The following is a 20896-nucleotide window of genomic DNA, read 5'->3' as shown; positions in this document are numbered from 1 at the left end:
TTCTCACCATTTTGGTAATATTCCACTTAATTGTTGTTAATTATTTGGAATGGCATCTTTATGGTCTGTCTGTGCTGCTTGTGTTTTGCTTAGTCTTTGACAGTAAATGATGCTGTGAGGCCCAGAAACAACCACTTGTGTGAAAAATGAAGTATGATATCACTTTTATCACTTAAAGGGATACTCCACCCCAAAATGAAAATTTTGTCATTAATCACTTACCCCCATGTCGTTCCAAACCCGTAAAAGCTTTGTTTGTCTTCGGAACTCAATTTAAGATATTTTGGATGAAAACTGGGAGGCTTGTGACTGTCCCAGGGCTCAGAACTGCGACTAAAACAGTCGCATTTGCAACCATAAATATTAATTTGCGAGTGACGTTTTTGCTGAGGTCGCCACTGGCGACTACCCGCCGAAAGCTCCTCAGGATTTAACCGCTTAAAAAGTTTTCTCAGGCAGATGATTTGCTTCATTCTAGCAGTGCCCCGTCTGTGATAAAACGAACTCGGGCGGAAGGTTAATACAAACACCTACACCGAGTGTGGATCTGCCGCGTGTACAACAGCTTTCAGCCGAGATCGGCCCACAGGGAAAAAGCCGTCTGTCAGCCAGAAGTGTTTTGCGCGGCTCTGGTCCATTATCTTCTCACCGATGCCGAGACTGAACCGACAGAGACGCATTTCAGCCAGAATCAGCCCGAGTGTTATTGCTATCTGGGTATATATTTACATGTTATAACTTAAAATTTTGAATGTAATGCCTTTTTTCCTAATTGTTTTGCGACCAAATCTTTTGTTATGTTCACGTATTAAACTGAGACGATGCGCATCAAAGTTTTAGTGGAAAAAGAGAGTTTCAGACAGTCCTCATCTCTGCCGCTGATCAGAGCTGACGCACACAGTCTGATAAACGCAGCTCCGCTGTGCAGCGAGAGAGAAATGACGGAGACGTAAGAAAGGAAAGTGCAGAAAATACAGCGTCTATTTTGTGCACAGCTTGAACAAACTAGAACAGGTCAAGCTGTCAGCTGTGTGGATATTGGCAATATCGTTAACAATTCTGGTTTATAATAATTACTAATATGGCTTCTTCTAAACAAGATCTTGGTCTGTGTTCTTTTAATGCGTTAACTTCAGTGCTTTGAAGTGCAACTGCTGTCCAGTAATCGCAAGAAGCTCTGTGCTTTGTCACTTTTAAAAAGTACCAGCTTTAAAATTATTCCGAATTCATAACGAAATTCAAATAATAAATACAGTTGTGGCGCTCCTTAATGCGGCAGGCGCGGTCGCTTTAGCGCCTCAGTTCAAGGGCAAGTGAACCCATTTAATCTTTCTCTTTACTAATATAGTACATAGTGAAACATGAATTAACATCAAAAGGTAGGCTATTTTATAAGAGAGCCTACAGTACAACTTACTGAAATGTCTCATGTAGGAGGAGCCCAAGCTACACTCAGTGGCCAAGTGATGCTTATGCTCCATGATACTGGTACAGACTCTGTGTAATGAACAATTCTTTGTGACTGTAGATTTCAAGCTGGAAAAGACATTTAGTTCCCACTTTAAGTGAACCTTAGTTCCCAGGTCATCTACAAGATGGATTAAAATGCTGATAAAGTCAAGAAAAGATGAGACATAAACACATGACAGTATGATTGAAATGTTGAAATGTAAAAAATAATAATAATCGTAAAATAAATAAAACAAGTTTATTCTGTGGCACCTAAAAAAATTATTTGGCTCCTAAGTTTTTTTCTTATAGGAGCCAATGGCTCCTTACTTGATTTTTTTGTTTGGAGCCCTGTGTCCCATAGGCTGCCAAGAAAGTTAAGACTGTCAAGGTCCAGAAAAGTATGAAAGACATCATCAGAATCGTCACCATATGCTGCATATGCTCTTCTGTATCAGCCACTCCACAAGGATGCACTGTTTTCTTTCAAATAAAAGCTAAATACAGGTAGAAACAGCGCATCCTTGTGGCGCGGCTGATACAGAAGAGCATACGGTGATATGGAGAGACACAGAAGAGACTGTTGACAAAGTAATTGTTGAATAAAGTCATTATTTTTTGTTTTCTTCGTGTGCAAAAAGTATTCTCTTCCACCAAAATCCACCAACCACCCAGAATAACCTAGCAAACACATGGAACATTTTAGCAATGCATAGCAACCACCCACAACACCTTCACAGGTGCTCAACTTATTCTTGTCGCTTCATAACATTACAGTTGAACAACTGATGGCAGATGGACTATTCTGACGATGTCTTTCATACTTTTCTGGACCTTGACAGTGTAAGTCACAAGCCTCCCGGTTTTCATCCAAAATATCTTAAATTGTTTTCTGAAGACGAACTAAGCTTTTACGGGTTTGGAACGACATGGGGGTAAGAGATTAATGACAAAATTTTCATTTTGGGGTGGAGTATCCCTTTAATGTGTGCATTGCTAGACTTGGATTGGGGTGATATAACCAAACATTTCTATCACGTCATTCTCTATTTTCCTGCTGACAATAGATTCCATAGTATTCAATCATTTCAAGTCAATGAAATGAAATAAATAGAAACGATCTCATTTTTGTAGACTTGCTGTTCAGTCAAGTACATTGTAAGATTTTTTTTTCTTCTTTTTAGTTTATTATTAAAAAGTTTGGAATGCCCGTTCGCATACTTCCAAACTTGTCCCCTTTTGGGACTTTTGTTTTGATATTTAAATTTCTTGCGCACAAAATAATATTATATCCATACATAGTGCTCCTGTAGCTCAAGTGGTAGAGCATTGCGTTACGAAGCGCAAGGGTGCATACATAGTGCTAATATTGCGTTACGAAGCGCAAGGTTGGGGGTTCGATTCCCCATACACAAGATACCTAAAATGTAGTGAAAACGTGTAGTTCAATTCAGATATCAGATTTTTTAAAACAGACATCATACTTCCACAAACTGACTATTATCAACCATGTAGTTCAATTCAGATATCAGATTTTTTCAAAGTGACTTTTTTCGGCCATTTACTGTTGATGATTAACTGTTTGATATTTGGAAATCTCAAGATTATTGCAAGATTGTCAGCATTAACAGATGTCATCATTCCCAGAATATCTTCTAGATATCTGAATCAGAACTTACTCATACTAGAACCAATGTCCACTGGTTATTGTTTTAGTGTCTCCTGTCTGAATATAAAAGCCTTTACAGGATTGTCAGCTAGTAGTAGCACATCTCTGAGCCCACTGCTCTGATATACACTTTTCCTCATGTACAGCATTAAACAAATTATTGCAAAAGATTGCTGGTGCTTCAACATTAGAACTACATATTAATCAGACTCTCAGCGCCCATTTATTTCATGTTCCCGAGATCCCAAAAATTAGCTTCCGAAAAATGCATTTCCTACAAATGTATGTATATTTTTATGTAAAAATGACAATCTGTCCAATTTTCTGGCTAAAGTCAATTTGTTTAAATGATTGAAACATAATGAACCCAATTTCTGTAGCTCATTTGACTTGAGATTGAAATTTCCCAAAATAATTTCAGCTGTTATGTACTAAAATAAATGTACAGTCTTTCTGGAATTATAGTTGATCATGAAGAAAACGTACAGGTTTGCGAGTTTGAGTCATATTTTTTGATGCCCACGGTCCTTTTACAATGTCTTTCGAAGAATTTGTTTTTCAATACATATGCACGGTGAAAATGATTATCTGTGATTGTTTTTTCCCTGATGTGCAGCCCTCATGATGTTTCTGACTAATGTTGACAGTATTTTATTGGTTTGCACGTCAGATTTATTGATGCTTTTGCCTCTGGTTGTTCATAGCTTCGTCACTTGGGAAACGATGAAGTGCACATTGTGTGGTCGGAGCACACTCGGGATTACAGAAGAGGAATCATTCCCACCGACTTCGGAGATGTCCTCATCATCATCTACCCCATGAAAAACCACATGTTCTTTGTTCAGATCATGAAAAAACCCCAGGTATGTCCCTCGTCGTGAAGATAATGACATTACGTTACATTAAAAACCACAACCATCCACCATAATTTACCAGATTTTCATATATTACGTGAAATGCCTCTCCCGAGGCATCTTAAGATCTTCGTCAGGATGTGCGATGTTTCGCTGATTGTCAGGAGATGTCGATTGTGGCTGGAAGGGCTGGATGGTATCTCTTCCTGTCTCGTCTCTGAAAGCACTAATGCTAGAAGTCCATTACTGCACTGTCGGCACGCCACTCTCATCGCGGTCAAGCTGCCTTTCATCTTCCTCCTCCTGCGTCTGCCACTAGATCCCCAGAGAAATCATGCATCATTTGTAATTTCTCGCAAACATGTCACCTCTCCGAGACTTGACTGCTGTGCGTGTTGAGTGGCCTGGATGCTGTCAGATGTATGGTTTCTGCAGCATGTCACCAGCTGCAATTAGTGAAATTCCCTCAGCTGTGTCACTGCTATCTGCTGTTCCACTCAAATAACTCTCATTTCATCCACTCGAGAAACGTAAGCCTTGGCAAATGGAAGTGATGCATTATCCATCCACTACATTCATCTGTCTCGTACACGTATCGCATTCAACATGGGGTTGAGAATTCATGTAAATTGATTTTGCATTTAAAACTTAAAACAATATTTCTTCATTATTTGCTCTGTCTCAACCAGGTTCCTTTCTTTGGGCCTCTGTTCGACGGGGCGATAGTGACTGGAACGCTGTTGCCGAGTCTGGTGCGGGCCACGTGCATCAATGCCAGCAGGGCTGTGAAGTCTCGACTGACACTTTACCAGAGTTTGTATCCTTCAGCTTTATGGTTGGGAGATCACAGCGTTCTGGATGTGATTTGACACTAATTTTGTGCTCGTAAGTAGAACACACTCTGAGCGTGTTTCATTCCACTCTGTAGTTCCCTATGCCACGAATCTTTCTAGTGAACATGACTTCTGCTGAAAAATTGACACTGATATCTCAATGATATGTGATACGATTAATGAGGTTGTTTGTTAATATGTAGCTATAGTGTTTGTAGACAGCATTGCTGTATAACACAGTATGAGCGATTCTGTTTTTGCCGTTGTGTGTTGTCCTTTGTTGTTGCTGTTTAAAGCACAGCTCATCCATTTCGGGCAAAGACGTGGCATCTTTTCCTGGTAAGTAAATGTTTTTTTATGGTGTATATTGGGAGTTTTTAGGAAGCAAAAGATTAAGTGCACTGGAATGGCCCTAGAAATGCCTGGGTAGTGCATAGTTTCTGCTGAACTAGGAAGAAGATTGAAGATATAGTCTGTTCTATAATTGTCTCCAGCTGATGAATTATTACAAATCAATTCCCAAGTTGAACTGTGGAAGCCTTACACCTCGAGTGTCCATGCATTTTCAATAATTCATTGGCCAAGAATCAATTGTTATGCTCAATTGTCAATTGTTTGTCTCATATCCTTTTTATCTGCATGTAGAATTTCTTCCCTTCTCCACTGATTGAGTGTCTTGCTTAAAAAAACGATATGCTATATGGGGGGAAAAAAGTCATTTGCTAATTCTTTTTTGTAAAGTCATAAAGTCAGTTGGTAATTTTCTCAAAATGAGACCTAAAAGGAACGCTGAGATAAAAGGTGACTGATTTCCAAATAAATAAAAAATGGTTACAGTTTGTTGGTTTGACAGGAAATAATTTTGATATCCGAGAAGAAAGTGCAAAGTGATATTTCATTTATTTTTTTATTTATTTTCTTTTTTCTTTAATCCACCAAAACTATGAATGGTAGTGTGGGTAAGCGAGAAAAACGGTTGCTTGATGACATTAATTTTACAGATTAGCGATCTTTTTGACAGTCAGGTGTTCCTATAGCACTGTGTATTAAGTTTATTTAACACCTGTAAAGATATGCGGAACAGATCATAAGTAGATATTGGCGCATCATGTCTGATTTTTAGTTGTGCTCTTTCTTTCCTGTCTGCAGTGATATTGCGTCAGTGTGATCATTATTGTGAGTGGGTGTGTGTGTGACTGTTAATTGTCTCTGGTGAATAGGGTGTGAAAGGCCATTAAGGATATTCTGCTTTCACAGCTTCCTGCAATGACTTGATCTGTCTCTGTGAATAATTGATCTGCTTTTGGGTGCTGCTTCTCTTATCTGTCCGTCACAAGAACATCTGCTCGACAGTCACCTCTTACACTCACACAAAAGTGTGTGTGTTTCTCTCGCTCACTCGTTCTCGTTCGCACTATTGTTTTAAATAACTGAATTCAATTAAATTCAAGTTTATTTGTATAGCGCTTTTTACGATACAAAATCGTTGCAAAGCAACTTTACAGGAAATTAAGTTTCTACAATATTCAGTAGTAGCTTATCATTGGTGACTGTCAGTTTATGTGCATATGGTAGAAATGTACGGAAAAATCAATTAAAGACGTAAACAAACAGATGATGAACACTGTTGACAGCAATTATTATATGATGCAATCAAACTTATAGCAAAACTTGGTAGTTCTGTAAGTTGTTTCAGGGTTAGCCTCATCTGAGGTCCTCTGAGGGGTTGGCATCATCTCTTCTCAGGTGTTCTGGATCCAGACTGAATGTAAATCCTGTGGCAGAAACAGAGAAACAAATAGAGACATAATTAGCATAGCTGCTGTTCCAACCAAGTAAAATTAATTTGTTTAACCCAAGCTAAAGAATAAAAATGTGCATTTGATCAGATATAACTGCAGTCCAAGATTATGAGATGCATTATTTGAATGCTTGGCCAAAGAGATGCATCATGTCTCTAGATTTAAACAGAGAGAGTGTGTCTGAACCCCGAACATTAATGATGCCTTAAGCATCCTTGGACTATGTCAGGCTCTGAAAATCGCTTCGGTTTCATCCTGGCTGTTCACACTGAAGTCACATTATGAAAAATCTGATGCATATCCAGATGTGAAAGTGGCCCAGAATGGAATGGTCAGATTGAGTGTGGCTCGAACCGTTTACACTCTCATCCAAAAACAGATCTGCATCACACATCGGGGGGAAAACACTGTAGTGTGGATCTAGCACTTTCTGTCGCTCCCCGTCAGAACAATGACCTTGCCTCGCAGTCTGAGAGATGTCTGTTTTTGTGTGGAGATGAAATCTTCTCTGGAGTTTTCTGCTTCACAATGGTCGGGGTCCCTGCAATCTTCCCGCTTGTTGTGCTTGGTGCTCCAGCGTAATTAGTTGAATATTTCTTCAAAGCAAGTCCTTGTGTTCCCTGCACAGGCTGATAAAAGCAGGTGTCTCTCTCTGGCCCTGCCGCAGAGATGGAGGGGCCTCCAGCGGGCTACACCATCACTCAGCTCTAATTGGATGGGTTTTGGTGAAATGACTACCAGCGCTTGGCATGGGGCACTGCAGGCCACCCCCGTGCCCTGCGCTGTCCCACACCCTTGCCTTCTATTGTGCGTGTATGCAGGTGAATGTTCGGAGCTAATCTATGGATCTCTATCCCGGCCAGCACTGAGATTATGCTCTTCCAAAGGGCTTAGCTTGAATGGAGAGTCCCGCTCCTGCTGACACCTTTCACAGTGCGCATAATGTGTGGTGATTATTGATTCATCAGCTGCTGCGAGTTTGAAGTGGGCCATGCCGAAGCCCTGCGCAGGGAAACTTAGGATATATTACAAGATCAATAAATGAAGAAAATTCATCTTCAGCTGATACATGAGCCTTTTGTTCCTTCATGTTCTCACTCTTGTTAACATTCTTCATATTGCTCAGGAGCAGATTGGGCTCTATTGAAGGGACTGTTCACACACAAATGAGAATTCAGTCATTATTATTGTTCTAATGCTGTATGACCTTTCTTTTTCACACCACAAAAGGAGATTAAAAATAATGCTCCGCTTGCTCTCGTCCATGTAATGGCAGTGAATAATGACAAGCTTCAAAAAAGAGGCAAATATCGTTATAGAAGGATGCCATGTCTAACTTAAATACACAAGACTCAATCCAGCTGATTTTTTTTTACATAATTTACATTATGACTAAAAATGAAGGGAGTGGGTGCATATGACCATGTTTGTTAGCTGCTGAACATTTACAACTCCCTGTGATGTTTTGGTGGTCTGTGTGAAATCATTCCCATATATCACAAGTCAAGACCTGTTCTGCACAAAAATTCTGCATGTGATTTGTCTTTTCAGACCATTTAGTAAAAAATGGCAGATAGCTGAATGAAATTGCAGATTCACAAAGCACTATGTAACTTTCTGACACTTGCTTGAAAGAAAGGAAGTTGAAAATTATTTAAACGTTTTCAAACAGCCTATTAGGGTTTTGTGTTTGCAGTTATGTATATCAGATAACACCAATACATGAATACAAAAATGAGACGCAGTTCCAGGTTCTTCCTCTGCTGTTCACTGTCACATAAGCCTCTTTCGCACAAAAATTCCAGAAAATACATGGAGAATGTGTGCCGAGATTTGTCCCAGGATCATTTGATTGTGGTTCATACACACTGCCAGTGATTTCCAGAATCTGTGTGTGTGTTCACACACATCCCTTAAAGACAAGTGACATTACGATGTGACGTGTAATGTGACGCGTTCTGTTTCACTTAAGCTGGGGAACGATCGCAACTTCAGCGCGGATAGTGAGGAACTAACTGATTTCTGCTTCATTACAGTTTGCACTTTTTTTTTTTGTTGATCAAATGTTGATCTGCCTTCAAAAAACCTGGTAAAAGAGTCGCACGATAACATGCGTCATCACTACAACACACCCTTTACGGCATTGGTTCTAGCTTTTGTTCACACAGAGCTCGTTCCAGGACTGAATCCGTCGGTGTTACTAGGTCCTCAACCCGGGATCGGTCCCGCAATCAGTCCCAGGACGAATTTGCTTAAGCATAAAATTCTTCGTATTATTTTCTAATTTACAAATAAAGTTATGAATATTTTGTATTGCCGAAGTTTTCTTAACAATGTTCTTATCTTTTCTTAAGGTTGTTCTAAAAATAAGAATTTTAACCTCTTGGGAAAAAAGTTATTAAAAATCGTCGTAAATAAATTAATAATGAAGTCTTAAATTATTTTAGTAATTTAAAGAGGTAAAAGATTATTATAGTAATCTGCAGTCCTTGAGTTGAGCAGAGAGTCTTCAGAAAGAGCTGTCACACAGTTTGAAACACCAGGCATCACCACCCACATCTCAGGGAAATGTTCCTGTCAGTCTGAGCAAACGTAACAGCATTAACAGCCGTTCATTCAAATGAAATTGTTTATTACATGAATTGTCACACCGAATGTTTGTCTGGGTGTTAACAGGTCTTCAGATGCTGTCTATGGTAATGGTTTCAGTTTGCACTGTGCTGGTTTTCTTAATTCAGCCAGCTTTGCGTTGACTTGCAAGATGTCCTGTTGCAATACAGGTCAAAGACCGCTTCTGTCAGCTGTCCATGTGTGTGACATCACGCATCATCATTGAGTTATGTAGAGTTGACAAGTGGGCAGCCGGTTTATCTCTTTTACCACTGAGCCCTTCCTTGGTCTAAGGTCAGTGTGTCACTGTCTCTTCACTCTCTTTCTGTCAGTCTCTGCGTGAAGTCGACATGCTTCAGTCCACGTGGGGTTTGCGGTGGCAGACCAGTGGCCTTTAAGAAGTGAAGCAGAGATTCACTGACCTTCAGTCTCTGTGCTGTGCTGAACGAGAATCGATGGAGTTACTCCCTCTTTCCTCCTGGCTCAGATCCATCTCTAGGCACCAATCAATAGCCATAATCTGTTCCTGCCCGCCGTCAGTCATGCGCGATTCAGCTTTTAGCACCCGTGATGGATATTTGAGAGTAAGTTGAGGATGTGGTCTCATGTAGACCGTAATACAAGTACCAGCGATTTAGAATGAGGATTGTGAATGTGATTGTTTTGTTGTCATTGTGGCCATCCAGCTATATAGCACAGATCTGACTATGTTCATATTTGTTGCTTATTAAACCTGAAGATCCATGTGTTATATTGAATGCGTGTCAGGGTTGAGCCTACTTCCTCTCTTGTATTGTATTGCAGAGTCTGACATTAGACTGTCGACATGTTGCAGATTATTCTAGCTAAGAACCACTTAGTTAAACTGGAAGAGGCCATCCCACTGACCCCATTAGCTTTTTTGCATGATGTTTGAGGCCATGAAATTAATGATACTGCAATAATAGACCAACATAGTATAATAGTAGATAACAGCATTCAAATAATGTTGCAGCAGTTTCTCCAAATGGAGTCCCCCTCCCGTCTGCTTCAGTGGGTCTCCCAGCTCGCCAGCTGTTACTGGAGGTCCTGACAAAGTTCAGTGTGTTAAGATCACTGAGCTACGCCAACTCACTCTCCCACCCAATCCCTCTCTGTCCTTCTCTTCTTGTCACACGTTCAGGACTGTGTTTTGAATAGCATGCTGCCATGCTGCACTTGTATTTGCTTTCCATTTCTAATTTGATGGGTGATTTCTTGGCTCATTATTTGACACTAAAAAATGGTAAATATGATTAAAATACGTCAGTGAAAAAAAAAAACATGCCTTCACAGAGAACCAAAAATAAGGTGTTCAGAGGTTGTGGCGCTTTCCTCATTGCTCAGTTATTCAAGTTTCCTTACAGTTAATTCAAGTGACGCTAGTGATGCAAAAGTGAAGCAGTTCAATACAAATATAAAAGGGAAAGGGAAGAAGAACTTTTTAAGTTTATGGGACCTTTTTACTTTTGACAAGAACTGTGAATTACTAAGAAAACAAAATGTGAATAACTACATAAAAACCCATGTTATACCATCAGAATGCCATCCTAACTGGTTAAACAGTTGACTGAAAATTCCCAGCATGCCTATGAAGAATGTATTGTCTTAACGAGGCCTCTGAACTCTTCATATATATATATATATACATATATATAAAGAATGTATTGTCTTAACGAGGCATTTTGCGTATGGTGAACGAACAAATTCAAATAGACCAAATTATTGTAATTTAAAAAATCTGAATGGATCAAATTGCATTGAATTTTCTTGTTCTTCCAACAATTGCTTTTTGACATTTGTGTGTGTGTGTACATATTGTTGCTTTCTACTGTGTGAAATAATACCTGCGGTTTCACTTATTTTTCACAAATAGTTGGCAGTATATACTGCACAATGTTCAGTAACTTGTAACTAACACACACACACACACACACACACATTCAAGGGGGGCTCCCATCCACAGGCCTGTCAAGCCCAGTCATGAGTGGAAAGTCAGTTTTGCCCATATGGCATATGGCGTCTCACTGCTGCCTCTTTATATGAAATACTCAAGTATTCTCCCACCCAGCCACCCACCCTCTCCTCTAACACTGAATGACTCATAGCATTACTCTTCTCTCTCTCTACCCCTCCTGCTGCTCGTGATGCCTGGAACAAAGAGTAGTGACACACACACACACAAATGCCCGTGGGGGATTTCTCTTATGGTAAAGCCAGGACTTAAACACATGTCAGTAAACAACTCCGTGACAGAACAACAAAATAGGACAAAAACAGGTGGCAGATGTAATAGGTGTGTGTGAATCTCGTGTACTTCATGTTTATCCAGCCTTGGCTCTGCCTGGGCTTTCTTTTCTGCACATCATCATCATGCTCGGAATCCTCAATAGCTTTTTTAATCAAATTTCCGCAGGGAGCAGGAAGACTCCCGGGTCATCGAGTCGTGTCTAATTCGATATGAGTACAGCATGCTACTGGGTCAAACTTCTTCATACTTCATCAACCTGAAATGAAATACGCACTTGATGATATTCCCATTTTCCTCCTATCTAAGCACAATTTTTACACTTTCCAAAGACAATTTTGTGGTGCAAAACTAATTCTGAGTGGTTGGCAGGGTGTTCTGGACTCTTAAAAATAAAGATCCAAATAAGGGGCTTTTGTAGCAAAGCAATAGAATAACCATTTTTGGTTCCCAAAGAACATTTCAGTGAAAAGTTTCAATACAAACGTTCCATGGTTGTTAAAGGGATACTCCACCCCAAATTAAAATTTTGTCATTAATCATTTACCCCCATGCCGTTCCAAACCCGTAAAAGCTTTGTTCATCTTTGGAACCCAATTTAAGATATTTTGGATGAAAACCGGGAGGCTTGTGACTGTCTCATTGACTGCCAAGTAAATTACACTGTCATGGTCCAGAAAAGTATGAAAGACATCGTCAGAACAGTCCATCTGCCATCAGTGGTTCAACCACAAGGTTTTGAAGTGACGACAATCATTTTTGTACGCGAATAAAACAAAATTAATGACTTTATAATAATGGCTGATGTGGAGTGACACAGAGAAGACAAATTGTTGAATAAAGTCGTTATTTTTGTTTTCTTCACGTACAAAAAGTATTCTCGTCGCTTCATAACGTTACGGTTGAACCACTGATGGCAGATGGACTATTCTGACAATGTCTTCCATACTTTTCTAGACCATGACAGTGTATTTTCAGTATGCACTGTAGGAATAGCAATGGTTGCTTTAGTAAGGACAGTATATCATTTAAAAATTTGCTTAAGTTGTAGCAGCATTTTTTGCATCACAGAACGTCTGCGCCAATGTGATTGAATTTGACAATCTACATTTAAACTTGAACCTCCGTCTCCTCCCACACAAAATGAAAAAAAAAAGAAATCACTAGCACTCCATTAGGCATTCATGCTTGACATCTGTCTGTGTTCTGCCACTATTGTGAATGGAGGAGCCATTGCCAGATCAGGGTGGGATCCCCCAGCGAGTGTGTGTGTGTGTGTGAGAGAGAGAGAGAGAGAGAGGTAGAGTTACGCCAAGCTTGCTTCTGTATTAATGCTCCCTCAGGAGTGACGGTACTAAAGCGCCTGTAAGCGTGAGAGCGGCTCCTGTGGGCACCTGCTAGCTTGTGTTTTTACACTCTGCCATAGTTTTTTCTGCTGTGTTGTTGTTGTTTATTTTGTGCAGATGGGAGACAACTGTATTAAATGTGAAACAATGGGGAAACGATTGCCTCCAAGCAAGGGTGTAGATTTGATTTTAACATCAAATGCTCTACAAACACATCATGTTTTCAATACACTGGACATTGATGGTTTTACCACTCTTATAGTACAAATAAATAAAAGAATGAATAAATATATATTTTTACTATTATTAATAATTTAAAAACAAATCTAAAATTTTTTTTATTATATTTTAAAATAAATTAAAACTTGATTTGAAATATAATCTAAATGTTCCGTGCTTACATTCTTGAGCCAAAAACAAACAGAGCACGTGTAGATATTAGTTGACTGTAAGCTGTATTCAGTAACTAGAAATTTTGCTTTGGTAAGTTTGGCGCGTGACCCTCCCATCCATACCCAAGAAAAAATGAAGTGCTGTAGCTGATCATAGTTTCTTTTTATCTCCTTCTCTCGCTCATCCTGCTGTTGGTCCGCCGAGCGGGATGGACGTTTCGGAGCCGTGCTAATTGTGATTGATGGCGGAGGAGGGGAGGACGAGTGTTAAACCTGCTCGTCTTCTCAAGAGTAATTAGCATCCAGCTAGCGGTTCCATCTGTCTGCCCAAGCCCTGTTTAATTAATGAACTTTCTTCTCCTCCCTCCTCGGGCTGCCAACTCTGGGAGAAAGCTGTTAGCCCTCTCAGGTTATCCAAATGGATGTCGCTCCGGTTTTTGTTTGTTGCCCGTGCGCACAATGAACGCGTTCGCATTGATGAGCCGTGTGTGGGTTTTGTCTCTAGCGCTTTGTCTGTAGTCTTGTAAAGGGAGTGATAATGAGCAATTCTGGCAAGCTTGGGCACTTAAGTGTGGGAGTATTTGAATGTACGAGAGCGCGTGTTTCCAGAGCACTGTTGCTTTTGTTTTGTTTGTGTTTTGTTTCTGGCTCATTAGAATGAGATTGCCTGCGGCAGCCGAGGTATTCTTCGCACGATGGTCGTTCTCAAAAGATCTCTGGCGTCTCGAGGCTCGTGCCATCGTGCCAGGATGTATACTCGTTTGTTTGCGGGAGAGGGGTTTCGTATCTTTGTGTTTGCATCTTCACGCATGCCTGATTCTCCTCTCGCTAATCGTCAGGATTGTTCAGCAGCGGCCCTCGTTAAAGCTCATCTCTCATTCGGGGGGATTCTTTGTCTGAGGCCGCTGCTGATAAGAATACTGCCTCTAGGGCTCTTGTGATACTGAAATCCTCCAATGGTGAGAAAGAGTCTTCAATCGGTGAATATCAGCAGTGCTCTGATTGCCATTCAATCTCCCAGAGCTCGCTCACTCATTTCTGGCTCTCCGGGTCTGAATGAAGACTGCTTATCCTCTCTAATGCCACACATATCCAATTCTTCCCTAAATGTCACTCAAATGTCAGCCACCATATAAGCCTCTGACTATATTGTACGTCCCGTGATACATTTTTTCTTTGTTGTGCTGTTTTTGTAAATCAGCTTTGATGCTAATTTTAAAATAATAGCACAGTACAACAAATTAAGTTTAGGTGTGTAAAGGCTTTTTTTTTATTAGATAATAGTCTTGGGTATTGAGTATGAGCACAGGGAAAGTATTTAACCCTATAAAGCCAACTTTATAATATTTAATACACAAATTTCTAAGGCCTCTACATGATCAAAACTTGTACACAATCTATTACATGCTGTGTAATTGTACAAACTTTGATCTTCTTATTGTGAAGTCTTTACAGATTTTTTTTAAAGTAAATGCAAGAACTCTGCAACCTTGAACATACATGCAAGTAAGTCGCGTAGCTTTCAAATTTTATAATAAACAGTAGTTTTTCTGAGTATCCAGAGCATTGGTGCGGTTGTTTGACTGCGCATCCAGGCCACAGAGGGCTGCTTCTTTAAAGACTACAGCGCTCTCAGTCTCCAGCGCCCCACAGGCGGATATCTTTAAAGAGGAATTAGTTGATTATTTATAAGTTGGCCATTAATACCACTTTAAACAGTTCAAAGGCAGAGACGGCTCCTCCACGCGCTGCCCGTGATTGTTCTGAGCTAAAGGATGTCCTTGTGTTTCTCCATTTGCATGTTCACACAAAACGGAGTCTCTGCGAAGAGGATGGGCGAATAAACAAAACAACAGCAAAAACCACAGAGCGACATAAAAGTGCGCATCCTGCTTTTTTCCAGTCTGGCTTTGATGTGGAAATGGAGCGTCTTTACATTGTGAAGTAGAAGAGTGCAGTTTGCTTGGTGAAGGGCTAAGCTCTGCTAATGTTCCTCCATCAGAACCTCACGCTGGATGCCTGTAATAATGCCGTAATGTTTTCTGTGATTCCTATTAATTTGCTTGTTTAGGAAATGCTCATTATAAGGTAGTGCCTCAACCAGAGTCCTTTTCACTTTTGAGCAGCTGTTTGGAAGTTCATTACGTGTCTGTGATTGGTTTTATTTTTGCTTGCCAGACTATCCAGCATGTTGCTGAAATGGAAGCACTTAGCATTTCATTGTGATTTGCACGTCTTGGTTTCAAACGCTTCATACAGCCTTTTAATTACTGTGGCAGAGCCACTACAGATCTATAGCTGTTGTCATGTATATGAGTCTTATTCACGGTTGGTGCACAAAGCTATGAAGTGAGGAAGAGGATGACCAGAAAGTGTCTATAGCTCCTCCTCCACACCAGCCCATGGGTTTTGTCTTGATCTCCAAGAAGTATGATGACAAAAATATTTTTCTCCTGCAGTTATCACAATTTCTTCATCTGTTTGGTGTTTTAATGTTTTTTTAATCTCTCTCTGAATTTTCGGTATTGTCAGCTAAATCCCTAGACATCGTGTGTGTGTGTGTGTGTGTGTGTGTGTGCGTGTGTGTGTGTGTGTGTGTGTGTGTGTGTATGTGTTTTAATGCTCACCAAAGCTGGGTTTATTTGATCAAAATACAGTAAAAAAATATTTTGAAATTTTCTTTTCTTTTTCTTTTTTTTTTGTCTATTTTAATTTATTTTAAATTGCTTTTATTCCTATGATGCAAAGCTGAGTTATCAGCTCCTTCACTCCAGTCTTCAGTCTGCAATGTTTTTAGCCTTAATAATAAGAAAAAACTGTAAATCAGTGTATTAGAATGATTTCTGAAGGATCATGTGATTCTGAAGACAGGAGTAATGATGCTGAAAATTTAGTTTTGATCACAGGAATAAATTACATTTTAAATTAAATTCAAACAGAAACAGTCATTTTAAATTTTAATAATATTACACAATATTGCAGATTTTACTGTATTGTTGATCAAATAAATAGGGATTTCTTTCAAAAACATAAACATAAAAAAACTTACTGATCACAGACTCAACATATAAATGCAGCCATAGTGAGCAAAACATTTACAAAAACTAATTACTCCAAAATTTCTACAAATATATCACAATAAAAAATTCACAATCAAAAAAACCTAATCACATCAACATTATTAATACCATAAATCATAATAACTGAAAAAAGCTAAAATCTACCGATTTAGATGACATGCTGCTTGATTAATTTATCTTATGGTTATGTAAACAAACATAAAACAATCTAAGGATCAATGTATTAAAATATACATAGGTTTGCATTGCCTCAGCATTGTAATTGTGCAGGAAAGGAGCCCAGTTGGTTGTAGGAATAAAGTACAACATACAGCTGCTCCAGCAGTACATCCATGAGATGTATTTACATTTTAAAGACAGCCTGTATGCTTTCTGATGACAAGTAACATTCCCAGATTGTGTGTTTGAGCTCTCTTTATGTGGGTGTTGGGAGAGCACATTGTTAGGTCGGCCAATTTAAAGAGCCAGTGTCTGTGGCTAAGTCAATGGGATTTGCGCAAGCACACTGGGCCAGTGCGGGCCCTTTATTAACCCTGGAGTCACTAGCTAATGTCATTGAAGGAGGACCACCTGGCGTGGAGGACACTGTACAGTCAGCTGCTGCTGAAAGCCACTGAATGCCTTGGACCAGGTGCCGGCTTCCACATCCTGCTTAATTGTTGTCTCGTAATAGTGCGCTTGACAGAGTGCCTGCAGGCAGATATTACCAAAAAAAAAAGTGAAAAGAGAAAATGGGAGAAAGAGTTGCTAAACCAGAAGTCTATTAACCATTATTCCCCATCCCCACTTAGATGCATTCTCATTCATTTCTAAGTGTTCAAGTTGTTGTGATTAAAATTTCATAGTGATACTAATTTCAGAGTTATTATTGCTAACTAAAATAATCTTCCAATGTTTTTCTATGGCGCTGAAACCTAAAGATGTCCGAGTTCCGCTCCCTGCACAACTCGTACTCGACTGCCATTGGCTCATCTGCATTTGAGGGGAGGGGCTTACCAATAGGTCAGTTGTAAGCACAGAGGAAAATAAAGACATAGCTGTACAAATCGGTTTAATTCAGGAACTTTTTGCCCCACATGCACAAGTTGTTTAGACATTTGCAACAGTTTGTTTTTTTTACACAAACAGATTCTATGCAGTCGATCCATTTTGCAGTTCTTTAAACTGTTGTTTTCGTTTACAAATCACTGTTCTATACTGACAATCAGTGCAAAAACAACGTGCCAAAAGTGTAAGCGTGGAAAAATTGAAGTCAGAACAATGCAGATCATATTTATTTTGCGTTAGCATGAAGCTGCAGTTTCACAATACTTGAATTACACTTACGGGTAACAGTAAAATGCTGCAAATAATTTTTTCTTACACTTGAAACGCGATTAACACCTTTACAGCTTCTCTTGCACATGCAAATTTAATTTATGCTTACAGTATTATGTACACTACCACAACTCTTACCCTGCATTTGCAAATCTTTTAGCCATTATTTTACCTTCATAAATACACTGTCCTCAACACAGTACTCGTGTCTGGATGGTCAAAAATAGAGCAAAACGTTACTGGACGCTGGGTAAATCAGCATGACCCATCTCTATCACACACATGTCGCAGTATCATGGTCTTCAGTTGTGGCCATTAAAACGCTTAACGATGTAATTCATCTTTGACTGTTGTTGGTCAAACTGCATGTTGCTAATTAACAGCGTGTGGTAAAGGCATGATTTAAAGCTGATACTGTAGAAAGACTGGTATAACATTTTTATCACTGGAACTAGCAGTAGATTTTTGGTCCTTGTCAGATTTTGCAGCATTGTTCAACACCTTTATCATTAATTTTTCAGGCATTTGTCTGATACCTTACAAGTGGATTACAGATTCTCTCTTCCAATCCACGTCCATTCAGAACGGCATGTTTAGCTGATTATTCAGCACCCAATGCATATTCACGTGTGAATTAATCTCATTGTCTCGGTGAGGAGGGCTTTATAAATGCTGGAGCTGTTTATCACAAAGAGCCCTGTGTCTGATAGAAAAGAGCTCTTCAAAGAACCTCTGACTTGAGATGCGTCTGCCTTGATGGCTCCATCTTATTATATCTTCTTTTAAAAGTGCTGCTGTTGCCAGTTGCCTTTTATAGTAGTGGTTTGTTTTCTTGATTATTTCCCTCATTGCATGTCACATTAAAGCCTTTACCAGTGTGTGACTCAGAGTAAAAAAGCTCCATCTGATTGGAAATCCGACAATCTGAATTTGTTAAATCATTTATCAGGAAAATGATTACTAACTCTTTCAAGACAGAAAAAAAATAAATTATTTAATCGATTTGAATGATTTCAATGCCTGTGGTTTGTCGCAAGAAGTGCTAGGGTTTGCCAAAGTGACTCTATGCTCTACGTTTCACTGCCGTTGCCATTTATTGACCATTGACCAATTTCAGAGAGACGCATCCAAAATCCAGTTTGCTTTGTTCCCACTTCCTGGTTCTTTCCACAGCGTCAGAAGTTTCTTAAAGTGCCCCTATTATGGATTTTTGAAAATGACATTTCATGCAGTGTGTAACATGACTGAAAACATCTTGCAAAGTTTTAAATCTGAAAGTGCACCGTGTATAAAGATGTCTCTCAAAAGAAAGAGTCGACTCTGAATCATTGTAACAAGTTTTTTTAAGACGAATCCCAAGCCATTTCATGTTGATGTCAACATGAATCATTAGCATATTGCCCGCCCACCTGTGGCGCATGCAGACCTAGCAAAACTTGAACGCCCCCTCCCTCAAACACCGTAGTGAATTCCTGTGGATAGCATCATGTTGAGAAGACACTGTGCTCTGTGCTGTGAGGGTAAATCCGTTTTCACCCTCGAATTTGAAAATGCAAATTCATTCTTTGCCACTAGGTGCCGCTATTGGAGCAGTAAAATAGCAGTTTCCCCCGATAACACTGTACACAAAGCAACACTGCGCTCACAAACGCTGCTTTATCAGGCGTTACAGGCATGGTGAAATGAAAATAAGACCAATCTGACAAATCACCGCAGATCAGCATCATGTAAAGAAGGGGTTTGGAAAAATTAATTGTTGAGCGACTCGTTTGAGAGTCATTGAGCAAATAAAGTAAAAATAAATGCATATTATAAGACAATGAAAGTGTTTTTTGACCTTGCATGCATGTTAACCTGTTGTTGGGGACTCCCAAAACCAAAATATGAACCTTTCATTACCCATAATAGGGGCACTTTAAGCATTCCTATCTCAGAAATGCTGCATTAAAGCTTTGAGAGTGTTTAGGTCGGACTGGAAGACTGCTGAGTCACATACATCTCACCTCACTCAACAGCTCCCCTGAGATCTATAATATGAGTGCCACCTGTATCACTGCTGAGCATCTTTCAGTAAGCTGTGACCCGTTAACCTCTCTGCATTCTCCCTGTATGCCGACAAGCCCTTTCCTTTGACCCCTAGATCAGATCAATACTTTGAGCGCCGTAGGCAGAGGAGCCTTTGCGTGTCATGCTCAGGTTGCACAGAGAAACCGTAGACGTTTGATTTAGAGCCATGGTAAATCTGCGCTCAGACTCGGCCGGCCTGGCAGCTCTATGTGGGAATCTGCATGGGCAGTGATGTCACGCTCGTAATTCTGCGTTACCGCGTCTCGTCCTGAGATGGATGCTGGAGAGGTGAGATGTGGAGGGTGTGAACGTCCCCCTGGAGGTTCAATTAACCTGTCTTAACTCCCCTTCCTGTCCCCTCAGCTCTGGGCTCTGGGTTAATTAGCCTCTCGCTAAAGAGGAAGATGCACGCACACACACATATATCCTTCAGAAGCTGACATTACTGACTGAAAGACAAGAGGGACGCTTTCTGATGCTTCCCCACCCTTGTTTGTTGTAGTTTGTCATCTCTCTCTCTAGCTCGCTCTGGCGCTCTTGATCAGTAATCATCATCTCTTTCTGAGAACAAGCTGACTAATGAGACGCCAGGGCCTTGAGCTAATGACAAGCACATCAGCAGCATTGTTTCACTCGTCCCTCTGGAGTTCTCTCTCTCTTTCCCTCCCCCATCCATCCCATAATCACCTCACACCTCCTCTGGGCTTTTCCACCGAGACGTGCTTCACACCTCCGTCCAGTACCGTGACAACAGGTACCCTTACAGCGGTGCCACAGAAAGCCACCAATCAACACCTGCTATCCCATGGGCACTGGAGCTGACGGTAACTGGCTTTGAGTCCATTTGTGAGGAAAGACTGTCTCTCTCTCTTTTTATCGGTACATCTCTCACTGCTAGCTCTTCTCAGATGTGCTTTTCGACACACTTTCCTCCATCCCTTAAAAGCCCTCATACTGTAAATGGTTCATTAGTTACAGAAGCAATACTTAGCTTCTTTCATTGGCGGAGCATTTAGTGTCTCTTTTGAGTTAACATGTAGGGCTGAGTAGACTTCGGTAAAAGCTGCATGTCAAGCAAGACATGCATCTCAGTGTAGAGTAGTGCGGGAGCTTCATGTATGTGTATGTGGATTTTTTCGCATTTCGTATCCGATCTTCGATTGTGGTGAAACATTTGAACTTTTGCGGCTAGGCCATATGTAACCACCTGA

The 20896-nt window shown here is 40.1% G+C and overlaps 1 protein-coding gene across 6 annotated transcripts in view; it reads left to right on the top strand.

Annotated features, from left to right (window-relative positions):
* Window positions 1-20896, top strand: part of ralgapa2 (Ral GTPase activating protein catalytic subunit alpha 2) — a 159981-nt gene that overhangs the window by 121552 nt on the left and 17533 nt on the right. For all 6 annotated transcript variants that reach the window (XM_042742922.1, XM_042742921.1, XM_042742918.1 and 3 more), the window contains 2 exons: window positions 3823-3981; window positions 4662-4789. In XM_042742922.1, coding sequence (XP_042598856.1) covers window positions 3823-3981; window positions 4662-4789 — 287 coding nt within the window. The remainder of the gene's footprint in view (window positions 1-3822; window positions 3982-4661; window positions 4790-20896) is intronic.

The sequence above is a fragment of the Cyprinus carpio genome, chromosome B17 (assembly GCF_018340385.1).
Source record: "Cyprinus carpio isolate SPL01 chromosome B17, ASM1834038v1, whole genome shotgun sequence".
Classification (NCBI taxonomy): domain Eukaryota; kingdom Metazoa; phylum Chordata; class Actinopteri; order Cypriniformes; family Cyprinidae; genus Cyprinus; species Cyprinus carpio.
The sequence above is the reverse complement of the archived record's forward strand: the minus strand, read 5'-3'. Positions and strand labels throughout refer to the sequence as shown.